Genomic DNA, 27,394 nt, shown 5'->3' with positions numbered 1-27,394 from the left:
TTGCTACTCACAAATTAGAACACTGTTGATTTAAATGGAAAACAGGAAAATTACTTTTTAAAAAGAAACATGATTTAACTCTTTAACCATTTCACTTTTTGGCTACCTTCTCTGAGGTTCTTTTGTCTATAAAGTGGCATTATTCACTCTGAAGCCAAAACAATTTTCAATTCCCAAACCTCTCTACATTCAAATGTTAAAATTACTTTTTATAAACCTGCTTCTTAGTGGGGACTGATTCATTTATTGAGTGAAGATTAGTTTAAAATAAATTATCTTACGCTTTTCCTAGAGCAGTCATACTTTTATTATTTTCTTTGAAAAATCATCAACTAAACTATATTAACTACTTTTCATAGAAAATGCTGTGCAAGCTCCCTGATAATGGCAGCTAAAGTGCTTTCATACTTTACAAAAACTCTAAGGGGTGGACATGTCACGACAACAAATGCTAGGAGTGGTCAGGCACTGAGGCTGCAGGGCGCACAGGCTGCTGTTGTCCTGAATGACTTCCTTCTGTCTCAGTCTGCCACACGATTAACAGTTAGAATACAGGCTTGGGAGTTAAACTGACATGGATCCAAGTGCTTAAATGGCATTAGGAAAGCCAGTTGGCCTCAACAGCCTCAGTTTCCTGGGGATAATAATTCATGCTCCTCAGAAGCTGTTGAGAAGACTGAATGAAATGCCTACATTTGTAGCTCAGAACCTGACACATAAGGAAATGTTACATAAACAGTATTAACTATTATTCCAAGTAGCACCAGTGTTCAAGTGACAAAAGTAAACTGAACATGTTTCAAAATTAGTATAAATACTCATTTTATCATTAGTATTTTGTCTTTTACATAGAATTTCCTATTTTGGGTCTTGTTTTTATACTGTCTTTCGACGTCCCAATTCTTTTTCGTTTTCCCGCATTCCCACTCTGACACGCAGATTTCCTACCAACTCCCTATCTTCTCTCTGAGGCCCTCCTCCCTTGTTCCCTTGTTGGTTTGCTTTTAGCACTCAGACGACTTTGCTAAGCTTTGGACAGCTCCTTTGCTTAAAGCTTCTCGAATGTTTATCTCCCCTTTTCCACTCTATGCCCAAAGAATGTTCAGCCCTACCAGGCAAGAACAAAAGAGTCAATATCATCTCTGCTACCTAAAAACAAGAGCTGCATTAGTCAGAGATGGTGAAATGACCAACCTACATGTCTGCTAAATACCACATTTCCTTTTATGGTTATGTGTTATCATGTAATGCAAATTTAATTCCTAATGCAGGAAAAAGCCAATTTTCTTTGACACGAAAGCATTAAAATAAAAATATGGTAGGTACTGAATACTTTATCAATCTAAAACGATCAAACTTTTAGCAAAAAAAGGAAAAAGCACAGACAGGTTAGTGAAAGTCTGGGCAAATCTCAGGTAAGCTGTTATTTCCTTACAGAAATCAGCATGTCACCACCATCCACCTTTTCTCCCTAAACTCCTCATAAATGCTGTGACATGAGCAAAGACCGCTCTGGGCCTGTCTTAAGGATGCCTATATTGAAGGAGGTTGTTAAGTTACTAACAACAAAGATTTCAGACTTATGGGATCTTTTCACCTAACAATCACTTCTCAAGAATTCTATTAAAAACCTGTGACACAGTGGCTCATGCTTGTAATCCCAGCACTTTGGGAGGCTGAGGCAAACGGATCACCTGAGGTCAGGGGTTCATGAAAAGCCTGGCCAACACGGTGAAACCCCATTTCTACTAAAAATACAAAATTAGCCGGGTGTGGTGGTGGGCACCTGTAATCCCAGCTACTTGAGAGGCTGAGGCAGGAGAATCACTTGAATCCAGCAGGCGGAGGTTGCAGAAAAAAAAAAAAAAATTCAGGACAGGGACTAATGGTAAGTTCCTTTTTTGCCGTTATCATCCTATAAAGCAGGGAATAAAGTACCTGACTTTCTACTGGAAAGTTAACCAAAAAGAAAAGAAAATGACAAAAAGAAAGAAAACAGAAGAGAGAGGAAGCCTGAGCCTGAATCTGTGCGCTGGGCCACAGCACTTCAGACACCCCCTCGAACTGATGATATCCACATCTTACCATCGAGCAGATGGGGAGCACTTGAAGGGCGAGGGCCACCACGTGTCATTACAAGTGCTCAACACAGTGCCTGGCACAGGGTAGGACGTTAATACAGGTCTAATTCATAACTAAATATGTGATTTAGGTACTCCTACATTTTAGACTGAACCTTACATACAGCTGTTTATAATGTAGACAACGAAAGTAACCAAAGTTAAATTTTAAAGAAGTTATTAGTATCTTCTGCTTTTGTAATAAAACTATTTAGAAATATATCCCTGAGTTAAATGTATTTATATTTTTGAGGCATAAACTTCCTTAAGTTTTCATGTAAATTTTTTAAAGTCCACATACTTGAGAAAAAAGAGAGCTCTTAGCCCTGACACTTTACCCATACTGCAAAAAATATTCAAAAATTTATTCTGAATTTTGTCTATGTAACTAAAGTATATAAGGCAACTTTTTATATATTCAAAATAGGGCCAGGCACAGTGGCTCGCACCTGTAATCTCAGCACTCTGGGAGGCAGAGGCAGGAGGACTGCTTGAGCCCACGTGTTTGAAACCAGCCTAGGTAGGCAATATAGTGAGACTCCATCTCTATTTTATATTCAAATAAAGTAAATAAAATAGGGTTATAGCAAACTTAGGAAACACAGTATATACATACTTCAAAAGAAATAATATTGATTAGAAAGGCTTAGAAAATATGAGAAAATCCAGACAAATTATTTTCTTGTAAGGTTCAGGATAATTAATTTCAATAAATCTGTGGGCATGAATCATATCAAGAATCACAGGAGTCAAGACTCAGCTGTCTTTTCTACCGCAGAACTAAACAATGTCATGCTAGCCTGGTGTCTTTAATGATACCTTGGTACTTCTTCGCTTTTGATGTCAAGCAACAGAGTAAGAGAAGCAAAAATCTTCTGCTCGCACAATATACAGGAATGAAAAAAAGAACCCATCATTCTCAGGGCTTAACAAAGGACAAAAATTTAATGAAAAAAAAATTTAGGAAGCCACAGGGATAAAGATTCAAAACGCGCAGAAGTCAGTAACAGTTACAGAGGGAGGGCGGCTTATCAAGCAAGGCCACCGGAGCACAAGGATCCCTAAAGGGACACATCATTTGAGACAAGCTGATACACATCTGCTGTGAGTCCAATAGGGACTGTTCTAGGTGCCGGCAACTCCATGGGGAACAAGACAGGCAACATCTCTAATCTCATGCAGCTCATGGATCCTCACACAAAGTGTTTTTGTATGGAGAGAAAAGGAAATGAGAATGGAGGAAAGGAGGAGAAGGGGCAACTCTGGAGAGAAAGGTATCTATCAAAAGTACAAGAAAGGCCGGGAGCAGTGGCTCACGCCTGTAATCCCAGCACTCTGGGAGGCCGAGGCAGGTCAGGAGGTCAGGAGATTGAGACCAGCCTTGCCAACATGGTGAAACCCCATCTCTATGAAAAATACAAAAACTAGCCAGGCATGGTGGTGCGTGCCTATAGTCACAGCTACTCGGGAGGCTGAGGCAGGAGAATCACTTGAACCTGGCAGGTGGAGGCTGCAGTGAGGAGATCGCGCCACTGCACTCCAGTCTGGGCAACAGAGCGAGACTCCATCTCAAAAAAAAAAAAAAAAAAAAACAAGGAAGCCCGGTAGCCCCTGACAGGGACCTCTCTTCTCTCAAAGCAAGAAAGTAGTAACTCCACACATTTCTCTGGTAAACCAGTGGAGAAGAGGACGTGACTCTTTTGAGAGGATCTGCTTAGCTGTTCTGAAGAGCTGAAAAATTATCATATATAAGCTTCTAAAGCCCAGATGACAGGCCTAATTCCATTTCTATACAGTGATGCACGAGGTGAGTCATGGAAATTACCTGTTCAGAAAAGGTAAGAAGGAGCAATTGCCAGCCTCAACTGCAGTTACTGGGTAAAGGATGTGATCCACAGCTTGCAACAAACGTGTTCATATTCTTAAGTGAAAATACTGCAAATGTAAATGGCAGAAATGAGGTTCTCCAAAGAGAGGTAGAGAACAACAGAGACAGCACTCCCATAAGGCACCAAAAGAACAGAAGTCCATACTTATTTGACAAAATGAATCCAGTTTTAATTCATACAGATCTCACTTAACCTTCAAGTTGCTAAGATATTTTCTTTCCTGCTATTTTAGTTTTTTCTCCCTATGTGCTATTTAAAAGATATTAAATTGCCATTGGCCTTTTTTGGGGGGCTTTTGTCCTCTCATTTCAAATGCACATGGACAGGTTTTCTTGGGAGACACAGATGATGGCAATGTGACATGAGCCACCTAAGTGAAATTCTTTAGTCCTCAAAAAAGACATTCGAGTGGTGTTTTAAATATATAAATAATTAATTTATACAAAAAAGGTGATAATTCCCCTAGCTTTAAGGGAAAACAGATTAAAATCCTAGCAGAAAGGCTTTCAGATATCAAAAGGGGTACAGATTTTAGTAAAATAAAATTTGAGGTTTCACAACATGGACTGAGGTTTTCAGGCACCAGTTGTTCAGGTCTAAATCATCGAACATTCAAGTTATCTAGTGCATTTAGCATTTTACGTTAAATGTTAATTATTCTATTTTTAGTGTAGAGAGGATAACAAAATTGGCGAAACACGTTAAAAAAAGAAAAAAAGCAAAAAAGATCCTAGGAGTTAGTCATGGTCACCAACCGGGCATACAGACTCCTGAATTTTCAATTACCAACCTGCACGATGAGACATGCTCTCTCACAGTCTCCTCTTTTGTGATTATGAATCTGGCTTTGCAGAAACAAGTTAATTTGAAAATCTGTATTTAGAGCAGCTTTGAATCTGAAGATAAAAGACTTTGTTTTTTGTTTTGGTGTCCTCAATCTAGTTTTCTAAGCTACCTAAAACTAAAGTACAGTGATTCTAAATATTCCTCTTTCAGTCAAGAAACAAAGAAAAAAAGAAGGAATACTTGAGAACCCACTGTATGCCAGAAACCCTGCTAAGTTCTTTTCTTTGCATTTTCATTATTCCCCACAATTCCCTATGAAGTAGATATTATTTCCTTATTTGCAGACATGGAAATATTAAGGGAGAGAGAAAAAAACACTTTGCCAGGGTAACCAGTTACTTAGTGGCGGAGCTGAGATTAACATTCAAATCTGATTTGAAAGGCTATGGTTATTATACCAATATATCCAACTGTAACTAACAGGAACCATTGCTTTTTAATTTAATGATCCCTATCTCAATCTGCTATGTCTCCTCTTTTATAGACTAAATTTACTTAATCTTTTCAATAGTAACACAATCACACACAATACTTGTTTCTCTGAATAGTCATAATCATCAATGATTCACAATGAAACCAGTGATCGATTACAAAGCAAACAAACAGGAGTTCTCTAATCCTGTCCTGTACAATTGATTTTTGAACCTAAGAGTGACAACTGCTATCTACTTGGTGAATAACTGCAACTGTCGAGAACTTTCAGAATCCCAGAACCATCATTCAAAAGAATACTCTGAAGTTTATGTTATCCACAAATGTAATGCTAGCAAAGCAATAATCAGAAAAAAGATAAAAGGCTCAGTGCTACACCTGGAACCTAGCAGCTACCACTGGAGAATGCTGATCCAATTCATCAGTATGCAGCTCAACAGCTTCAGTTCCACCTATCCTTTGTTATTCTCTTCATATTCTGCTTTCTGGTCCACAGGATATGCCATACTTTGCCAAATGCATCAGTGAAGCCCTAACATTGACAAATCAGGTTAGTACCACTGGACTTGTTTGTTCTACATGGTTTTCCATGAGCTTACTGTGATGGTCTTTTTGCTATCAACTTGGCTAGGCTAGTGTCCCTTGTTAATCAATCAAACACGAATATAGATGTTGCTGTGAAAGTATTTTGTAGATGGGATTAAGGCCCATAATCCACTGACTTTAATGAAGAGAGGTTATCCTGGATAATCTGAGTGGGCCTGACTCAATCATTTGGAAGGCCTTAAGAGCAGAGCTGAGGCTTCCCTGGAGCTCTGAATGGATCATGGCCACTCAGACTTTCTTAGATGCCCCCCTTTTTCCTTCTTCATATTCATTCTTGGCTGCACTATCTAGAATTTGGTTTTTGAGAGCCTAGTGCACCTCTGTACTGTCTTCCTTTTGGAATCCCAATCTCCAGTACCCTCTTCTCTAAATGCTAACACTGCAATAATAAAATAACTGGGTTGCGGGGAAAGATAGGGACTGAGAGGTTGGGGGGAAACAAAGAGGGTTTCCATGAGTTTTGCCAGCATTTGAAAGTTTTATTCAAAATATTATTATCCCTTATTAAAGTGGATATAGCAATAGCAGTCTGGTATATAAATATATGGACAGAATTTTCTTCTCTATATTTGGAACATGTGCACAGGATAACAGCACCGTAATGTCTCATGTCACTCATTCGTTCAGGCTCAATCAGAAAAGGTTTGCTCAGTTCTATGAAGACCTATGCTTGCAACTCAAGTGAACAATTCCTGGATGGTGGTTTGGCCTGACAGAGAATGCAAACACTGATGTGGCCGATGCTGATTTTTTGACACCAAGATGAATGTATCTCTTATTCTTAACAGAAAAAAATACTCAGTTTTATTAAACGGATATATATTTAACTCTAGGAAAAAAGCTGCTGACTTTATCCTGCTATATGTGTGAATGGTGCTCTGTAGTATCTAATGTTAGGATGCAGATCTTGCTCAGAGAAGTTTAAAAATGATGCAATGCTCAGACAAATATTTTTGTATCACAATGTAACACAGATTAGAAACTAATAATCAGGTAAATACATTATTACAGAAATGTACTTAGTGTTTTGAAAATCTAGGTCAACCCTCTCTAAAATATTATTTCTTTGGCATTAACTAGAAGATAATGTAATTAGCTTAGCGTCTGTCCTTATCGGGATGCCAGTACGTCTGATAGGATTTCTGGGTCTGGGAATTATCAGCATAGTAAATTGTGCAGCTGAGAAGTGTTTGCGCTTGATGATAGTGCTGGTATGATAGAGACGATGGAAGAGAACAACATTTAAAATGAGCCATCTCCAGAATCTGTAACTGGCTGGTTCTATGCTTATCATGATATGTAAGGCTCTGGCAAACAAACACAGGCTGTTCTTTTCCTAAGTACTGAGGGCCACTCTACTATGTTAATCTAGCCAATTCCCATTCTAATATCCCTTGCCTGTGACAGTTTGCAACATTATGCCTTTTGTATTTTAAAGACAGGGTCTGGCTATGTTGCCCACACTAGTCTCCAACTCCTGGCCCCAGCTGACTTCCTGCCTCAGCCTCCTGAGTCCCTAGGATTGCAAGTATGATGCCACTACACCCGGCTACACCATTAAATCTAAATAGTTATAGACCAAAAGGGTCAGCTTCTCCTTCACGCTCTTCATGTGCAATACTCAAGGGATATTTTCACACTACGTGCAGAAAGTACAGCTAATCTCAATCTACAGAGAAAATGTTAAAGCCAACAGTTTCATTCCATTTTCCCTCATTTTATGGAATAGTACTAAAAGAAAAAAAATCAGATGAACTGACAAGATGTGGTAGAATGGAAGGTCTTGGGGAATCAATTAATAGACCAAAATAATACTTTTTAAATGAAGTTTTTGGGAATAATTATCTGTGTCTGATAAAATAACTCACCAGTGATGCCATTGGATTCCTGCTGTAGGTCACAGTACCACAGTCGGTTTACTGGATCACATCCCTCCCTTATTGATAACAAGACATAGCGGCCATCATCAGATAACTAAAAAAGAAAAAAAAAAAATAGTGCAGGGGGCTAATTAGAATATATTTGTGTGAGAACATTATTGAATATTAAGTTAAAAAATTAAGGTTAATTTCCAAAGGTAGTGTCTCTGCCCCAAACTCATGATCTGATAAGTTATCTGAATAAAAAAAAGAACATCAATTTTATCTTATTTCACCCATAATCATAGTTTAACAAAATACAGTGAATTATTTTAGTTGAAAATATCAGCAGAGGTAACTGAAAGTCGTAACTTCAATGTAATTTTTATTTTAATTTCTAGTCTATTCTTTAAACTGAAAATATGTAAAATCCATCATTTTGAATGTAATATCCTTGACTTTAAAGTTTTCTCATGGGTTGCATAATTTAAAGTTCGTTGTTCTCAGTAAGAATTAGCAAAATGGGGCCAGATGCGGTGGTTCACGCCTGTAATCCCAGCACTTTGGGAGGCCGAGTGGGGGTGGATTACCTGAGGTCAGGAGTTCAAGAGCAGCCTGGCCAACGTGGTGAAACCCTGTCTCTACTAAAAATATAAAAATTAGCCAGGTGTGATGGTGGGCGCCTGTAATCCCAGCTACTTGGGAGACTGAGGCAGAAGAATTGTTTGAACCCAGGAGACAGAGGTTGCAGTGAGCTGACACAGTGCCACTGCACTCCAGCCTGGGTGACAGAGTGAGACTCCATCTCAAAAAAAAATAAATAAATAAATAAAAAATAAAAAAAAAAAATAAAAAAAATAAAAAAGAGAAAGAAAAGAAAGAATTAGCAAAATGGGTATAGATGCAAGAAATTCACTATGGTCCACACTGGTCACACTGACAAGTTTCTACTGAATAATTGCTTATGCATATTTTTAGTCCCTTCTACCGCAAGATCTCAGAAATGAAAGGCCTATGCTCAGAGACTTTCCTTGTTAGTATGAACAGCAAAAAGAATCCTAATAATCTAAAACAAACAATATATTATTGTTTTGAGTTCACAAAATTGATACGTGGTATCAAACTACACATACTCTTTTGCAACTAATTTTTTTCATTCAATGTAAGTTTTATCATTAGTCCATGTTGGTACGTGCAAATCTAGTTCATTCATTTTAACTGCTGTACAGTATTACAATCTAGAAATATACCACCATTAGTTGATCCATCATCCTATCCATAAACATCTATATAATTTGTTTTCTTACTATTACAAATAATTGTTTAGAAAATTTCTGGAACATGTTTGTGACCTAAAATGCTTCCCTATATATATAACTAGAAGTAAAATTGGTCAGTGGTAGGACATGCACATATTCAACTTTATGAGATGTTACCAAATTATTCTCCAAGGTGGTGGTACCAACTTACACTCTTACTTAGCAGTACTGTATGAGAGTTCCTGTTTTTCCATATCCTTATTATAAGAGTTAATTTTATATGTCAACCTGGCTAGGCCACAGTGCCCAGATATTTGGATGTTAGTTTAGATGTTTCTGTGAAGTTTTTTTTTTTTGTTTTTTATTGTTTTTTTTTTAAGATAAGATTACATTTAAGTGAGCAGACTTAGAGTAAAGCAGATCACCCTCCATAATGTGGGTGGGACTCATCCACTCAGTTCATGGCCTTGACAGAACACTGACCTCTGCTGAACAGGAGGGATTCAGCCAGCCAACAGCCTTTGGACTCAACTATAACTCTTCCTTGAGTCTCCAGCCTGTGGGCCTACCCTGCAGGGTTAGGACTTGCCAAGACTCCACAATCACATAAGCCAATTCCTTAAACAAATCCTCTCTATGTGTATATATACATACACACACATCCTGTTAGCTCTTTTTCTCTGGTAAACCCTGACTAATAGCTCTTATTCTTTCATTTGCTCCTTCAATAAACATTTGCTAAGCAGCTATTTTGTGCAAGACATTTTTCTAGGTGTTAAAGATACATCAATAAACAAATCAGGAAAAAAAGTTACATCTATTAAGAGAGAAGAACACATAAATATGGAATTATGTAGTATATTATGATAAATGCCATGGAAAACATGAACAGGTCTGAGTAAGGGAGACAGGATATGGTGGGCGGGTTGCAGTTTTTTTTTTTTTGTGACGGAGTTTCACTCTCGTTGTCCAGGCTGGAGTGCAGTGGCACTCCAACCTGCAATCCCTGCCTCCTGGGTTCCAGCGATTCTCCTGCCTCAGCCTCCTGAGTAGCTGGGATTACAGACGACCACCACCACGCACAGCTAATTTTTCTATTTTTAGTAGAGATGGAGTTTCACCAAGTTGGTCAATCTGGTCTTGAACTTCTGACCTCAGGTCATCCACCCACCTTGGCCTCCCTAAGTGCTAGGATTATAGGTGTGAGTCACTGCGCCCAGCCAAGGCTATAGTTTTAAATATGGCAATTAAGGTAAACCCGATTAAGAAGACATCTTTCCACTGTTTTCTGACTTGCACCGTTTCCACTGGAAAGTCAGTGTCATTTCTTATCTTTCTTTCCCTATACGTAATGTGTGTTTTCTCCTCTGGCTGCTTTTAGTATTTTGTTATCTTCGGCTTTCTGAACATTGATTATTCTGTAATGGGCTTTGATGTAGTAACCTGCTTGAGATTAATTGAGCTTCTTGAATCTGTGGATTTCTGTATTTTATCAAATTTGTAACATTTTTGGCCATTTGTTTCTCATGTATGTATTTTTTGTCCCCTCACCCCTATTCTAGAACTTCAAATACATACTGTTACATAACTTGGTATATTCCACAGGTCAATGAAACTGTGTTCATTTTTGTTTTAGTTTCTCTTTGTGGTTTAGTTTCGATTGTCCTGTCTTCAACTTTTGCATTTTCTTTTATAGCATCTAAATTGCTATAAACAGATACTTTTTCATTTCAGAGTTTCATTTTTTATTTCTAGAAGAGTATGTGATTTTTATATTTTCTATTTCTTTGTTCATTATAGTGACACTTAGTAAAGATTTCTAAAAAGTATTTTTTTACGATAGCTTTTTGTAAGTCCTTATATGTTAATTCTACTCTGGTATTTCTGGATCTGTTTCTATTGACTGTTTTTCCTCTTGGCTATAAGTCACATTTTTTTTTTTTGCTTCTTCTTTAATAACTTTATTTATTTATTTTTTGACTGGATTCTAGACTTTTGAATGTTGCCTGGATTTATTTTCTGGTCTGTCTGTAAAACATTTTGTGGCAGTTAATTTATTGCCAGATCAGCTTGATCCATTCTAGACTTGTTTTCAAATGTTTGTTGGGTAAGGTATATAGCCCTACTGCTAAGGCATGGCCTCTCTGAGGTCTAATTGAATACCCTGGGTGTTCACAAAGTCTTTCCCCTCTCACTTGTCAGAATGTGAACGTCTCCCAGTTGTTTTAAACCTTTGGGAGTTGTCAGCTTACAAACCCCTAGTAGTTCTTAGCTTGAATCATAAAGTCTTAGTCAGTCAGCGTACACGCTGCTTAACAGCCGAAAACATGAGGGGATTCCAAGGCAAATATCTGAAACTCTTAGTGGGCAGTTTCCTCCTCTTGTTACTCTGCCCTGCAAATTCCAGTGTCTTCAGTTTCCCTGATTTCCAATCTTTGGATCCTTAGCTCAGTGAGACTACAATACTCTGAGCTCCTCCTCCTTGTGCCAGAGGCCAAAAAATACCTCCAGGCAGAAAGCCGGGGCAACTGTAGGACTTACCTCTTTCCTGGATCAGTCTAGGGCAGCCCATTGATCAATATCTGAAAACAGTTGCTTTGTCTATTTTGCATAATTTCCTAGCTGTGTACAGCAAGAGGACTAGTCCAGTACCAGTTATACCAACACGTCCAGAAGCAAAAATCTATCATTATGTCTTAAACAAGTCTCTTGCAAATGAATACAATTTGAACACATCTAGTCTTTAAAATCCAATCTAAAAATCTGTATTCCATATCCATTAATTTTTATTGCTGAGGTACTGGCTTCCACATTTTAAATTTTGAACCTTTTATTTATCTTGTTTTCCCCAGTGTCTTTCCTCTTTGTATTATATTATTCCTTCTTTGAACTTAAGCTTTTATTTATTTATTTATTTATTCTTTTTTTTTTTTTTAATTAAAGTTCTAGGGTACATGTGCATAACGTGCAGGTTCGTTACATATGTATACTTGTGCCATGTTGGTGTGCTGCACCCATCATCTCATCAGCACCCATCAATTCATCATTTATATCAGGTATAACTCCCAATGCAATCCCTCCCCCCTCCCCCCTCCCCATGATAGGCCCCAGTGTGAGATGTTCCCCTTCCCGAGTCCAAGTGATCTCATTGTTCAGTTCCCACCTATGAGTGAGAACATGCGGTGTTTGGTTTTCTGTTCTTGTGATAGTTTGCTAAGAATGATGGTTTCCAGCTGCATCCATGTCCCTACAAAGGACGCAAACTCATCATTTTTTATGGCTGCATAGTATTCCATGGTGTATATGTGCCACATTTTCTTAATCCAGTCTGTCACAGATGGACATTTGGGTTGATTCCAAGTCTTTCCTATTGTGAATAGTGCCGCAATAAACATACGTGTGCATGTGTCTTTGTAGTAGAATAATTTATAATCCTTTGGGTATATACCCAGTAGTGGGATGGCTGGGTCATATGGTACATCTAGTTCTAGATCCTTGAGGAATCGCCATACTGTTTTCCATAATGGTTGAACTAGTTTACAATCCCACCAACAGTGTAAAAGTGTTCCTATTTCTCCACATCCTCTCCAACACCTGTTGTTTCCTGACTTTTGAATGATTGCCATTCTAACTGGTGTGAGATGGTATCTCATTGTGGTTTTGATTTGCATTTCTCTGATGGCCAGTGATGATGAGCATTTTTTCATGTGTCTGTTGGCTGTATGAATGCCTTCTTTTGAGAAATGTCTGTTCATATCCTTTGCCCACTTTTTGATGGGGTTGTTTTTTTCTTGTATATTTGTTTGAGTTTTTTGTAGGTTCTGGATATTAGCCCTTTGTCAGATGAGTAGATTGCAAAAATTTTCTCCCATTCTGTAGGTTGCCTGTTCACTCTGGTGGTAGTTTCTTTTCCTGTGCAGAAGCTCTTTAGTTTAATTAGATCCCATTTGTCAATTGTGGCTTTTACTGCCATTGCTTTTGGTGTTTTAGACATGAAGTCCTTGCCCATGCCTATGTCCTGAATGGTACAACCTAGATTTTCTTCTAGGGTTTTTATGGTATTAGGTCTAACATTTAAGTCTCTAATCCACCTTGAATTAATCTGCGTATAAGGAGTAAGGAAAGGATCCAGTTTCAGCTTTCTACTTATGGCTAGCCAGTTTTCCCAGCACCATTTATTAAATAGGGAATCCTTTCCCCATTTCTTGTTTCTCTCAGGTTTGTCAAAGATCAGATGGCTGTAGATGTGTGGTATTATTTCTGAGGACTCTGTTCTGTTCCATTGGTCTATAGCTCTGTTTTGGTACCAGTACCATGCTGTTTTGGTTACTCTAGCCTTGTAGTATAGTTTGAAGTCAGGTAGCGTGACGCCTCCAGCTTTGTCCTTTTGACTTAGGATTGTCTTGGCAATGCGGGCTCTTTTTTGGTTCCATATGAACTTTAAAGCAGTTTTTTCCAATTCTGTGAAGAAAGTCATTGGTAGCTTGATGGGGATGGCACTGAATCTATAAATAACCTTGGGCAGTATGGCCATTTTCACGATATTGATTCTTCCTATCCATGAGCATGGTATGTTCTTCCATTTGTTTGTGTCTTTTATTTCACTGAGCAGTGGTTTGTAGTTCTCCTTGAAGAGGTCCTTGACATCCCTTGTAAGTTGGATTCCTAGGTATTTTATTCTCTTTGAAGCAATTGTGAATGGAAGTTCATTCATGATTTGGCTCTCTGTCTGTTAGTGGTGTATAACAATGCTTGTGATTTTTGCACATTAATTTTGTATCCTGAGACTTTGCTGAAGTTGCTTATCAGCTTAAGGAGATTTTGGGCTGAGACAATGGGGTTTTCTAAATATACAATCATGTCATCTGCAAACAGGGACAATTTGACTTCATTCTTTTCCTAACTGGATACCCTTGATTTCTTTCTCTTGCCTGATTGCCCTAGCCAGAACTTCCAACACTATGTTGAATAGGAGTGGTGAGAGAGGGCATCCCTGTCTTGTGCCAGTTTTCAAAGGGAATTTTTCCAGTTTTTGCCCATTCAGTATGATATTAGCTGTGGGTTTGTCATAAATAGCTCTTATTATTTTGAGGTACGTTCCATCAATACCGAATTTATTGAGCGTTTTTAGCATGAAGGGCTGTTGAATTTTGTCAAAGGCCTTTTCTGCATCTATTGAGATAATCATGTGGTTCTTGTCTTTGGTTCTGTTTATATGCTGGATTACGTTTATTGATTTGCATATGTTGAACCAGCCTTGCATCCCAGGGATGAAGCCCACTTGATCATGGTGGATAAGCTTTTTGATGTGCTGCTGAATCCGGTTTGCCAGTATTTTATTGAGGATTTTTGCATCGATGTTCATCAGGGATATTGGTCTAAAATTCTCTTTTTTTGTTGTGTCTCTGCCAGGCTTTGGTATCAGGATGATGTTGGCCTCATAAAATGAGTTAGGGAGGATTCCCTCTTTTTCTATTGATTGGAATAGTTTCAGAAGGAATGGTACCAGCTCCTCCTTGTACCTCTGGTAGAATTCAGCTGTGAATCCATCTGGTCCTGGACTTTTTTTGGTGGGTAGGCTATTAATTATTGCCTCAATTTCAGAGCCTGCTATTGGTCTATTCAGGGATTCAACTTCTTCCTGGTTTAGTCTTGGGAGAGTGTAAGTGTCCAGGAAATTATCCATTTCTTCTAGATTTTCTAGTTGATTTGCGTAGAGATGTTTATAGTATTCACTGATGGTAGTTTGTATTTCTGTGGGGTCGGTGGTGATATCCCCTTTATCATTTTTTATTGCAGCTATTTGATTCCTCTCTCTTTTCTTCTTTATTAGTCTTGCTAGTGGTCTGTCAATTTTGTTGATTTTTTCAAAAACCCAACTCCTGGATTCATTGATTGTTTGGAGGGTTTTTTGTGTCTCTATCTCCTTCAGTTCTGCTCTGATCTTAGTTATTTCTTGCCTTCTGCTAGCTTTTGAATGTGTTTGCTCTTGCCTCTCTAGTTCTTTTAATTGTGACGTTAGAGTGTCCATTTTAGATATTTCCTGCTTTCTCTTGCAGGGCATTTAGTGCTATAAATTTCCCTCTACACACTGCTTTAAATGTGTCCCAGAGATTCTGGTATGTTGTATCTTTGTTCTCATTGGTTTCAAAGAACAGCTTTATTTCTGCTTTCATTTCGTTATGTACCCAGTAGTCATTCAGGAGCAGGTTGTTCAGTTTCCATGTAGTTGAGCGGTTTTGATTGAGTTTCTTAGTCCTGAGCTCTAGTTTGATTGCACTGTGGTCTGAGAGTTTGTTATAATTTCTGTTCTTTTACATTTGCTAAAGAGTGCTTTACTTCCAATTATGTGGTCAATTTTGGAATAAGTGCGATGTGGTGCTGAGAAGAATGTATATTCTGTTGATTTGGGGTGGAGAGTTCTATAGATGTCTATTAGGTCCGCTTGGTGCAGAGATGAGTTCAATTCTTGGATATCCTTGTTAACTTTCTGTCTCGTTGATCTGTCTAATGTTGACAGTGGAGTGTTGAAGTCTCCCATTATTATTGTATGGGAGTCTAAGTCTCTTTGTAAGTCTTTAAGGACTTGCTTTATGAATCTGGGTGCTCCTGTATTGGGTGCATATATATTTAGGATAGTTAGCTCTTCCTGTTGAATTGATCCCTTTACCATTATGTAATGGCCTTCTTTGTCTCTTTTGATCTTTGATGGTTTAAAGTCTGTTTTATCAGAGACTAGGATTGCAACCCCTGCTTTTTTTTGTTCTCCATTTGCTTGGTAGATCTTCCTCCATCCCTGTATTTTGAGCCTATGTATGTCTCTGCATGTGAGATGGGTCTCCTGAATACAGCAGACTGATGGGTCTTGACTCTTTATCCAGTTTGCCAGTCTGTGTCTTTTAATTGGAGCATTTAGTCCATTAACATTTAAGGTTAATATTGTCATATGTGAACTTGATCCTGCCATTATATTAACTGGTTATTTTGCTCGTTAGTTGATGCAGTTTCTTCCTAGCCTCCATGGTCTTTACATTTTGGCATGTTTTTGCAATGGCTGGTACCGGTTGTTCCTTTCCATGTTTAGGGCTTCCTTCAGGGTCTCTTGTAAGGCAGGCCTGGTGGTGACAAAATCTCTCAGCATTTGCTTATCTGTAAAGGATTTTATTTCTCCTTCACTGATGAAACTTAGTTTGGCTGGATATGAAATTCTGGGTTGAAAATTCTTTTCTTTAAGAACGTTGAATATTGGCCCCCACTCTCTTCTGGCTTGTAGAGTTTCTGCCAAGAGATCTGCTGTTAGTCTGATGGGCTTCCCTTTGTGGGTAACCCGACCTTTCTCTCTGGCTGCCCTTAAGATTTTTTCCTTCATTTCAACTTTGGTGAATCTGGCAATTATGTGTCTTGGAGTTGCTCTTCTGGAGGAGTATCTTTGTGGCGTTCTCTGTATTTCCTGAATTTGAATGTTGGCCTGCCCTACTAGGTTGGGGAAGTTCTCCTGGATGATATCCTGAAGAGTGTTTTCCAACTTGGTTGCATTTTCCCCCTCACTTTCAGGCACCCCAATCAGACGTAGATTTGGTCTTTTTACATAATCCCATACTTCTTGCAGGCTTTGTTCATTTATTTTTCTTCTTTTTTCTTTTGGTTTCTCTTCTCGCTTCATTTCATTCATTTGATCCTCAATCGCTGATACTCTTTCTTCCAGTTGATCCAGTCGGTTACTGAAGCTTGTGCATTTGTCACGTATTTCTCGTGTCATGGTTTTCATCTCTGTCAGTTCGTTTATGACCTTCTCTGCATTAATTAGTCTAGCTGTCAATTCTTCCACTCTTTTTTCAAGATTTTTAGTTTCTTTGTGCTGGGTACGTAATTCCTCCTTTAGCTCTGAGAAGTTTGATGGACTGAAGCCTTCTTCTCTCATCTCGTCAAAGTCATTCTCTAACCAGCTTTGATCCGCTGCTGGCGATGGGCTGCGCTCCTTTGCAGGGGAAGATGCGCTCTTATTTTTTGAATTTCCAGCTTTTCTGCCCTGCTTTTTCCCCATCTTTGTGGTTTTATCTGTCTCTGGTCTTTGATGACGGTGACATACTGATGGGGTTTTGGTATAGGTGTCCTTCCTGTTTGATAGTTTTCCTTCTGACAGTCAGGACCCTCAGCTGTCGGTCTGTTGGAGATTGCTTGAACCCTGTTTGCCTGGGTATCAGCAGCAGAGGTTGCAGAAGATAGAATATTGCTGAACAGCGAGTGTACCTGTCTGATTCTTACTTTGAAAGCTTCCTCTCAGGGGTGTACTCCACCCTGTGAGGTGTGGGGTGTCAGACTGCCCCTAGTGGGGGATGTCTCCCAGTTAGGCTACTCAGGGGTCAGGGACCCACTTGAGCAGGCAGTCTGTCCCTTCTCAGATCTCAACCTCGGTGTTGGGAGATCCACTGCTCTCTTCAAAGCTGTCAGACAGAGTCGTTTGCGTCTGCAGAGGTTCTGCTGCCTTTTTGTTGTTTTTTATTTAGCTGTGCCCTGTCTCCAGAGGTGGAGTCTACAGAGACAGGCAGGTTTCCTTGAGCTGCTGTGAGCTCCACCCAGTTCGAGCTTCTCAGCGGCTTTGTTTACCTACTTAAGCCTCAGCAATGGCGGGCGCCCCTCCTCCAGCCTCGCTGCTGCCTTGCGGTTAGATCGCAGACTGCTGTGTTAGCAATGAAGGAGGCTCCCTGGGCGTGGGACCCTCCCGGCCAGGTGTGGGATATATTCTCCTGGTGTGCCCGTTTGCTTAAAGCGCAATATTGGGGTGGGAGTTACCCGTTTTTCCAGGTGTTGTGTGTCTCAGTTCCCCTGGCTAGGGAAAGGGATTCCCTTCCCCCTTGCACTTCCCAGGTGAGGCGATGCCTCACCCTGCTTCAGCTCTCGCTGGTCGGGCTGCAGCAGCTGACCAGCACCGACTGTCCGGCACTCCCTAGTTAGATGACCCCAGTACCTCAGTTGAAAATGCAGAAATCACCGGTCTTCTGTGTCGCTTGCACTGGGAGTTGGAGACTGGAGCTGTTCCTATTTGGCCATCTTGCTCCGCCCCCCTAAGCTTTTAATATACATGGCTAACTGTTCAGAATTTTGGTTCCACCTTATTTTTAAACCATCCTATATTAAGATTATCCACAACTTCACAATTATAATCTTATTAATATAATTGAAAGTAGCATCAATACTACTTTAAACTTTTGTTCTCTTGTCCTTTAAATAAAGACAGACTCTTTACAGCATAATGTTTAAAGTCACTTTACATCAATCATAAATGATGGCTAATCCAGTTGTAGTGATTCAGTCATCAGAAAGATAGGGCAGTAAAATTCACTGCAAGAATCATACCAAACCTTCAATGACAGCTGTCTCAAGCACATCTAATGAGTTTTTCTCAGCATTTCTGGCTGTGCTAAATAGCTGTAGCAGTTTATACTTAATCTAAAGCAGGAAGTCCCAAGGTACATTGCTGTTATAATGCCAATTAAGTCAGTCCTCTTCATTATAATTCTCTTCATCACAATCTGGAGTTGTTCCATAGCCACTAAAATTTCCTAAACTGAAAACAACATTGAATTTTCAAATGCTCAAAGTCTCAAGCCTCAAAATCATTTGTAAGTCACTGTTGCCCCAAAATGTACAGACTAAAAACATACCTTCTTCCACTTAAATTTAAACAACACACACTTAACGACAGCCCCACACTCAGATTATTTCAAGGCAATTTAAAAGATGAATTTTGGAAATCATTGGGAGGGGAAGACATAAATCCTGTTGATGTGGAGGGCATGTGACTATCAACAGAATAAAGTTATTTTCCTAAAAGCCAAATTTAAAAAAAGAAAAGTAGAAAAGAAGGCAAGCCAAGAGCCCATCAGGTCTTCGTGGAACAGTTTGAATTCCGGTTCAACAATACTGGTTTTTTTTTTTTTTTCTTTAAGCGATATAATATCCCAGCTAGAATAATTGTGCTCTCCAGAAGCAATTAATCTGATTTGCAAACACTGATTTTTTCTTTTGCAAAAACTGTAATAATATTAGCCTGACCGATTATGAAATAATTCCTACATTTGTGCTTTCATGGCTTCCTTCTATTTTAAATCTGTATTATTTTAAGCAAATTTTCCTTAAGTAAAAATGACTTACCTTCATAAAAATCTACCATTTATGTAAATAAAACATTAGCAAAAACAAAATTAAAAGAATTACTATAAATGAAACATTTACATTATTGATATTAAATCTATTACTTGCATTCCTAACAATAACCATAAACATCAAGGCTAAAACTCTTTACCATTTTTATTAGTCAATTTTTAATATGTAGGTAACTTTGACAGTCTACTTCTGCAAAGTCATCTGTTGAATTATATTTAGAGTACTGGTTAAATATAATTAGAAAATGTTAAAAGATAAGAAAGTACTAACATTTGCATTGATAAATGTATTTGGAAAGAGGAAAAAATCTAGATGTAGAGAGAGCATGGTATTCTACAGATGGGCTAAATAACAATTGGTCATTCACTGGTACTATGCCTTTCATTTTCCATAAGCAGACAAAAACCTGGGAGGTTACAAAAAAAACAAAGCCAAAAGCCACAACCCCATGCTCCTTCTCTGGTGGCTGGCAGAAAGACATGTCTCCTGAAGGTGGGAGGAGCACTCATCTCCAGGCTTCAGGGAGTAATTCACTCTTCCCTCTTGCCTTGGCTACTCTTTCTTGGCAAAGTTTCCTCAAATTTAACTTCTCTTTCCACCAGAGTAGAATCAAGGTCCTCAACGAAAGGGGAAAGTCACTCAGCTTGCTTTGGTTAAGGGTACTTGGATATGCCACTCGTCATTGTAAAATGGATCTTCTGGGTGGTCCAGCCCAGTTCTCCAAAAGAGCCAACTACCACTGCCTCAAGCGCAAAAGCCTTTTCATAAAAGTGTATTCATGTGCCCAGGGTGGATGAGGCTGGACATAGCTACTATCACCAGAAGTGGCTGATCTTAATAGGAAAATCTCAGTCAACTTCCCATCCCCAGCCAACTTCTCATCTTCCGTACCAACGACACAATTTAACACGTGCCATTAACCACTGCAGTCCACTATTCAGGGCAGCCACAGCTGAGGTGTGTATTCCACCACCATTTATCAAGGGTCTACCAAGTGCTGGCTGCTGAACCAGGCTCAGCCACACACAGATCAATAGGCTAGAACCTTCAAGAACTCACGCTCAGGTGGGAGAGACAGACACACTGAAGGATACAGACACACACAGAAAGAGCCATGTTGTAGAACATTAATAGCAAGAAGTACAATGTATGATGGGAATGGCTGAGAGGGGCATCTACAGGGTGGTGAGCTGGACGGAAAAAATGAATTCTGAGAAGGCTTTGGGGAAGTGATGACCCCTAAGTGATTATTAAAGAAGTAGGATTCCCCTAGTTTCTTGAAATTGTCCATGCTTAAAATTCAAAGGCTACCCTGGTTTATGTTATCTAGTACAGAGAGCTATGTCTAACATATACTCAAGTACATACATTCATTCTCAAGTGTATATCTCACTGACAGACATCAGCATGTGTAGTGGGTGCTGTGCTGGGCTGCCCTCTAGAGCTGAAGCCCTCATTTCCCAGCTGAGGGGTGTTGGGAGCAGACAGCTCTCAGATGAGAATCTCTCCAGGCCTCATCCTCAAGTTGAAGATGCACCTCTTCCAAGGTCATACATTCTTTTGGGTTCATCCACATATGACAACCGGTTAATGTAGGTTTATAAAGGCCTGGACCCCTCTCCCTCCTGTTAGGACAATGCTGAAGGGCTCACCTAGCTTGAGGGTTCCTGCAGGACTGCCTGACACCTCTGTGATGATTGCATCACAGTTCAAGTCCTCCCTCTGCTGCCTTCGTTCGTCACACAGGCAGAGATTTTGAAAGCTCTCCCAGCAAACTTCCAGCACACAAATTTCTATCTCAGAGTCTGCTTCCCAGGGAAGCTGATCTGTGACAACATGTAAGGCATTGCTAATATCCTGTAAATATGCAGTGTGTACAACACAGCCCACAGCTACTCTTCTTCCACTCAGTGTCCTTGCCAGGCTCAACAAACAGTTCAGTTCTCCCCGCCTGAAGTCTGAATCAACTAGAAACAGAACAAGAGTCAACAGATGGAGAACCGAGATCTCAACTTTACTGCTGAATAAGTATACACTTAAGAATGTGGCTTAGTGCTGTGAGTCAGTTAATCTGTGAACTCCCAACCTCTCTCATGTCTAGTCATTGAGAAACCAAGATTCAGTGAAATTTCTCGGCAGGAAGATCAGAAGAATGGGGAAAGAAGTGTTCCCCTTTCATCCTGGTGGTTTCTTGCCCTGGTATATTTTATGCTAGCCTGAGGAAAACTATAAGTCTTGGCTTCTACTTTTGAAGAGGGAACCCAATAACAGCTATCATACTAATTTACATTTATCAAAAGGTAGGACATAAAGTATGGGGGTATTGTATTTTATAGTTTCATTAAAGAAGACACATTAATTCATTAACAATTCTACTTGTGTATACTGTGGTACTAGGCTACACCAAGGAAGTCAAAGAAAACTCTCACTAGACATAATTCAAATTGTTAGAGTACGTATTTTATACTTTACTCCACTAGGTTCACATGTACTTGTCTGATAAATGCATAATTTGGACAACTTAGCATATTCAGGAAAATAACTCTTACAAAAATCACAGAATTTAGAGGGATAAGTAGCAACCAGAGTATTTTTAAGGGAATCTAGTCCCAAAGAAATGTTTTTACAAAATGTCTTCAGTTAATGCCTTACCTAGGTGTGATGTGATTCACTCAGACCAGAGTCTTGATCAAGCTATTCCATTTCACAAGGTCATCGGCTCTAGCATTGGGTCATTTGAAGGCTTTGCACACACACATACATATATACACATATGTACACACCATATATATATGAGTCTTCAGGATAAGTATGAAATAGATACTAATATCTCAATACGGCAGTTTCTCTGGAAAATGGGTATATATTTTAAACAATAAACCTCTGTTATTAATATTAAAATGAATCTGGCTATTTTCAGTCTCAACACCATATAACGCAAAGAATACTTGAGCTTTCCAAATGACCAAAATAAACAAGCCTTTCTTCATATTGAGACAATTAACAGAAAAGCATTTCATGATTTAAACTCCCAATAATTTAACTATGTATGAAGTAATTTGTCCTTAAAAACAACAGAACACAAAACCTAACATTTATATATATATAGAATATGTGGACTTACATCAAACATATTTTCAAAGAAAAACTCAAAAGTCATTTTATGCTAGAGCAACTACACTCCAGTTGTGTGGTGTTGTATTAATAAGGAAATTTTCAGGGCCATGAAATTTCTTCAGTATATTTAATTTTTTTCTCTTAGAACCTAACAAAGAAAAGGCGAAGAAAGTTTTTCCATTATTTGAATCTACATGCACTTTCAAACTGAGGAAGGTATTTTCTTTTATATGTTATAACAAAGGAATTAGTTGCATGTAAAAAAAAGTATTCTAAAAAGCAGTGACACTTGAAATTGTCCTGGAAATGAACAAAAGGAGTGAAAATGGATCTTAATGGCTTTGAGAGTTAATCATGCTATTCTCAGAGCAGGAGACTTTATCAAATTTATTTTATATAAATCTTTTGAATTCCTTTCACAGTAGTTGTGAATCATAGCAACATCCCTTTAATATTATTTTTCTAACACTTAGGAAAACTTTTAAAACTAACCACCTACAATGATGACTTTTCATATATGAAACTCATTTATGGATTTGTAATAAAAATAAGAGGCAATGCCAGTAACAGACATACAGGGGAGGCATAAGCACAGGTGAGTATGCCTTAATAATTTTAACAAATAAAGTTACCCAGTTTTCCCAGTACAGTGTGGTTCTACAACAATAGAAGAAAAAAAGAAATCAATCCAAATACTGTATGATGTGTTGCTTGGTATGCCATAAACAGATACAACAGAAAATTCTAAGAAAACAAAACACATACAAAATAAATAATGATATTTTGACATGATATAGGCACTACTGTTTCTAAGTTATCTGGTTGTTTGGTTGATAGATTTGGTTATTCAACAATTTACTGTTTGGGTCAGGTGTGGTGGCTCACGCCTGTAATCCTAGCACTTTGGGAGGCCGAGGCGGGAGAATCATTTGAGGTGAGGAGTTCAAGACCAGTCTGGCCTACATGGTGAAACCCCGTCTCTACTAAAAATGCAAAAATTAGCTGGGCATGTTGGTGCATGCCTGTAATCCCAACTACTCGGGAGGCTGAGGCACGAGAATCGCTTGAACCCAGGTGGTGGAGGTTGCAGGGGACCAAGATCACACCACGGCACTCCAGCCTGGGCGACACAGTGAGACTCCATCTCACAAAAAAAAAGTATCTACAGTTTGTCTTATTTTCTCCCTTGCTGAGCAAAACAAGTGTTCTGTAAGAAAAGTGACTTATCAACAAATCCAACATGTCTACTAAAAATGATGCTCTCCTGCAGGATTGTTTTATGTATAAAGAGCAGCACAGCCTTCTTGCTTTACTCACATCCAGGTCTCTAGCTTGGCTTTCTCACTTTTCTGCCTTCCCAACTATGCTGCTGAGATTTTCCTGTGTGCTAATCAGCACGGTGAATATTATCATGTAAGGCAGTGCTAAGGAAAGGAAGCAGTGGTGGACACAAGGCAAGCGCTAAGTACTTGGGGAATAAATATGCACTGTGCCAACTGGGAGGAGGGCTGCTGAGCAGTTACTGGTCCAAGTCAAAAACAGCCAACCAGCAAGGGGCAGAGGAGGCCGAGATCCCCCACCAGGAACACCAGTGGACTTTTCTATGTCTGTTCTGGAAGGTGAGACCCTGCTGATCTTCACATGCATGAACTTCCGCAGGGGACGTGGGAAGAGTAAGGAAATTAACATTCACTGCATACCTACTATAAGTCAAGCATCAGGCAATACACTTTATATATTAATATATGTGTAATATAGATATTTTAATTACTAGGGATCACAGGTGAACATATAAAAATGGCTTATGGAGATATGTGACAGATATTAAGATTCAGGATTACTTTTGGAAAAAAAAAACTTTTCAAGAATTAGGTATAACAGAATTAGGTTCTCAATATAGGATTTAGCAAGATAATCACAAAGAAGCTGGGCATTTTCTCCTTATCCTTTCTAAAGGATGATGCATTTTCACAATCTTCATTCTAGAGCACCCTCTGCTGGGAACATTGCCACAAAATGTTTGATTTCTTTAGGATTTTTTTCTCCCCAAATGCTAACAATTCACTTTAAAACAGAGTTTTGTGGGTTTTTTTTTTTTTTTTTTTTTTTTGTCCAACAGAACCTGACAATATCTACCCTGCCATGAAACTGTCCTTCAAGTAAAGCCTCACAGTCTATATTAAATAATTGGCATCTCTGTCCATCAAAGCCCAGTACCAGCTGTTTCATATTATACCCCAGGGGCCCAAAGGAGCTCTTGTTTCTGAGCCCAGCATTTTGGACATGTGCAGGAGGGACTGAGTGTAGGAGGCTTCCTGAGGTCCTTGGCTGTAAGTGAGGAGGGCAGTGAACACAGCTTGTATTTCCAGGACAGAGTAACCCAGGGATATGCCTTCCCCTGGAGCAAGAGGTACCCAGGAAGCTACTAGGAAGACAGCTGGCCTTGAGTCATCTTGAAAGGTCCCTGATGAAAAAGGGTGGAGGAAGGAAAGGCAGGGAAGTCTGAATCTCGAGGGAATGCTTCTAGGATCAAAAGCTTTGGGGGCAGGCAGGTGGTGCAAAAGGGCAGCCAGAGAGTTTATAACCCACATCAGGGAACAGCAAAGTACAGAGGTTCCTAAAATCGAGGGCTCTCTCTAACAAAGGATGGCATAAGGAGAGCTGGAATCTGGACACACATCCTCACTGCAAGCAGCCAAGAGAGGCCAACAAACAATCACCAACAAACAATTCCCAATAAGCAAAACTCCCATTTCTCTTGTCTTAATCCTCCTCCCTGCGTGGCTACTGGAAAAACTAACAGGATGAATATGCAAGGAGAGGGGCTTGGCAAACTTGAGCTGGGTAGAGGGTGAAAGCATGTAAATTGGAGAGAGCAATATTTTGTTTTGGACTGCAATGAACCTTTAATAGCAGGTCCAATACCCATAAGTGTCCACAAAGCAAGGAGTTCTGCCGGGTTGAAAGCAGTCATCCCAGGAAGACACGCTGTCACAGCGTGACGGAGGGCAACAGTGGGGAAACTAAAGCTGCTTCCTGACTGGAATTTCCTGAGATCTGCCTGATCAAGGCAAGACAGACCTGTCCATGCAGGAAGGCAGAGGAGGTATCTGTGAAGAAGGAAGATGAGTCACGAGGAGATAGCATCTAGGATATAAAGAGAACTTCTCAGTGAACTTGGACTGCGGCAGTCGAAGGGGAGGTGGACGGCAGCAAGCCAGAGAAATCTGCACACGTCCATAAGCACATCCAGTCTGTGCCCACAGGGTTCCTCCACCCACACCCTCAAAGTCTGCATCCTGCCCTGTGTCCTGCTTCTCTCACACCCAGCAGCTAAGTTCTCTCCCAGGAGGCTAAGAGATGCTGTGATAAATCCTCCGTCCAGTTTCAGAGCTGAAAAAGCCCTGGAGGAAACAAAGGAAATGACCTTGAACAGATTAATTTGCCCAAGGCCACAGACAGAACTACAATAAAAATTTCTGTTCCAGTACACTCCTCTCACTCTAACATTGGTTCTCCCATCATAGACACTGTAAAATGCATTATCTAAATACTAGGTTCTATGACTGTACTAAAAGTAAGTACTTTTATAATAAAAGCAACAATTAAATAAAAGCAACAATTGCAGCACATGCCTTTGGTACATGGTTATAAAGAGGACTACAGCTGAGCACGGTGGCTCATGCCTGTAATTCCAGCACTTTGGGAGACCAAGATGGGTGGATCACTTGAGGTCAGGAGTTTGAGACCACCCTGGCCAACATGGTAAAATCCTGTCTCTACTAAAAATACAAAACTTAGCCAGGAATTGTGGCGCAAGCCTGTAATCCCAGCTACTCGGGACGCTGAGGAGAGAGAATTGCTTGAACTTGGGAAGCAGAGGTTGCAGTGAGCCGAAATCACGCCACTGCACTCCGGCCTGGGTGACAGAGTGAGATTCCGTTTATTGCTTTCCTTTAAGATGCAAATCACTAAATAAAGGCTGTTAAGAAACTGCTTCATTTCCAGTGAATAGCCTGAGTGCTAATGTGTCCACCAGTCATGGGTGCTTCTGGTCCAGCTAGTTCTACAGTACACCTGCTTCTTGGACTCTCCTGGCTTTATCACACTTCTTGAAGGACATAAGAAATTCCCACCTCAAGATTTTTTTCATGATCTAGATTTTTCTGAGTGAAGACTTGGAACTAGACCATCAATTCAGGTTGGACCTGAGGCTTCTGAGGCGTCACACCAGCAGAACTCTAGAGTTCATGTTTAAGTGACAAGAGTACTCCTCCATGTAGCCAGATGGTCCTTTTGCTCAGAAGGAGATCATACACAGCTGGGTTGGGAAAGGAGGAAGCAGCACTCACCTAGCCAGCCAGACCTGCCTGACCAGCCCTGGTAACTGCTGGGATGACACCAGTCACAACAAGACCACCCAAGTTCTGGAACACTGTTTGAGGCAAGTCTACGCCCACTTTTTGTTTACAGACCCCACTAAGTTTTCTTACAGACTTCCTCTGCATAATTTACTAAATAGGGCCCTGATCCAATAAAGATCAAATATAAAGGACTCACTTTATACTGTTCCTTTAGCTTTTTTTTTTTTGTTTTAACAACTTCACTTATTACTTCTGTAAAGGAGAGATGCATCCCTTTATTTATTGCTATTCTTTAAAGTCATTACTCTTAGGCTGGGCATGGTGGCTCACGCCTATAATCCCAGCACTTTGGGAGGCTGAGGCCGGCAGATCACCTGAGATCAGGAGTTTGAGACCAGCCTGGCCAACATGATGAAACCCTGTCTCCACTAAAAATACAAACATTATCCTGGCGTGGTGGTCCATGCCTGTGTAATCCCAGCTACTTGTGAGGATGAGGCAGGAAAATTGCTTGAACCCGGGAGGCAGAGGTTGGAGTGAGCCGAGACTGAGTCACCACACTCTAGCCTGGGTGACAGAGCAAGACTCCATCTCAAAAAAATAAAAATAAAATAAAAAATAAATAAAGTTATTACTCAATTTTTGTGTGCCCTTTCCTCTTGATCAGGGAAACAGTGTACATAGTGGTTACGAAGATACAGGCTGTGGCAGTTCCAGAAGGAACAGACCCAGCAG

At 39.7% G+C, this 27,394-nt stretch overlaps 1 protein-coding gene across 2 annotated transcripts in view; it reads right to left on the bottom strand.

The window, feature by feature from the left end:
• Positions 1–27,394, bottom strand: part of PREP (prolyl endopeptidase) — a 137,488-nt gene that overhangs the window by 66,878 nt on the left and 43,216 nt on the right. For both annotated transcript variants that reach the window (XM_010352509.2, XM_030929189.1), the window contains exon 7: positions 7,762–7,867. In XM_010352509.2, the coding sequence (XP_010350811.1) occupies positions 7,762–7,867 (106 nt within the window). The remainder of the gene's footprint in view (positions 1–7,761; positions 7,868–27,394) is intronic.

This window comes from Rhinopithecus roxellana, chromosome 4 (genome assembly GCF_007565055.1).
Source record: "Rhinopithecus roxellana isolate Shanxi Qingling chromosome 4, ASM756505v1, whole genome shotgun sequence".
Lineage (NCBI taxonomy): Eukaryota > Metazoa > Chordata > Mammalia > Primates > Cercopithecidae > Rhinopithecus > Rhinopithecus roxellana.
The sequence above is the reverse complement of the archived record's forward strand: the minus strand, read 5'-3'. Positions and strand labels throughout refer to the sequence as shown.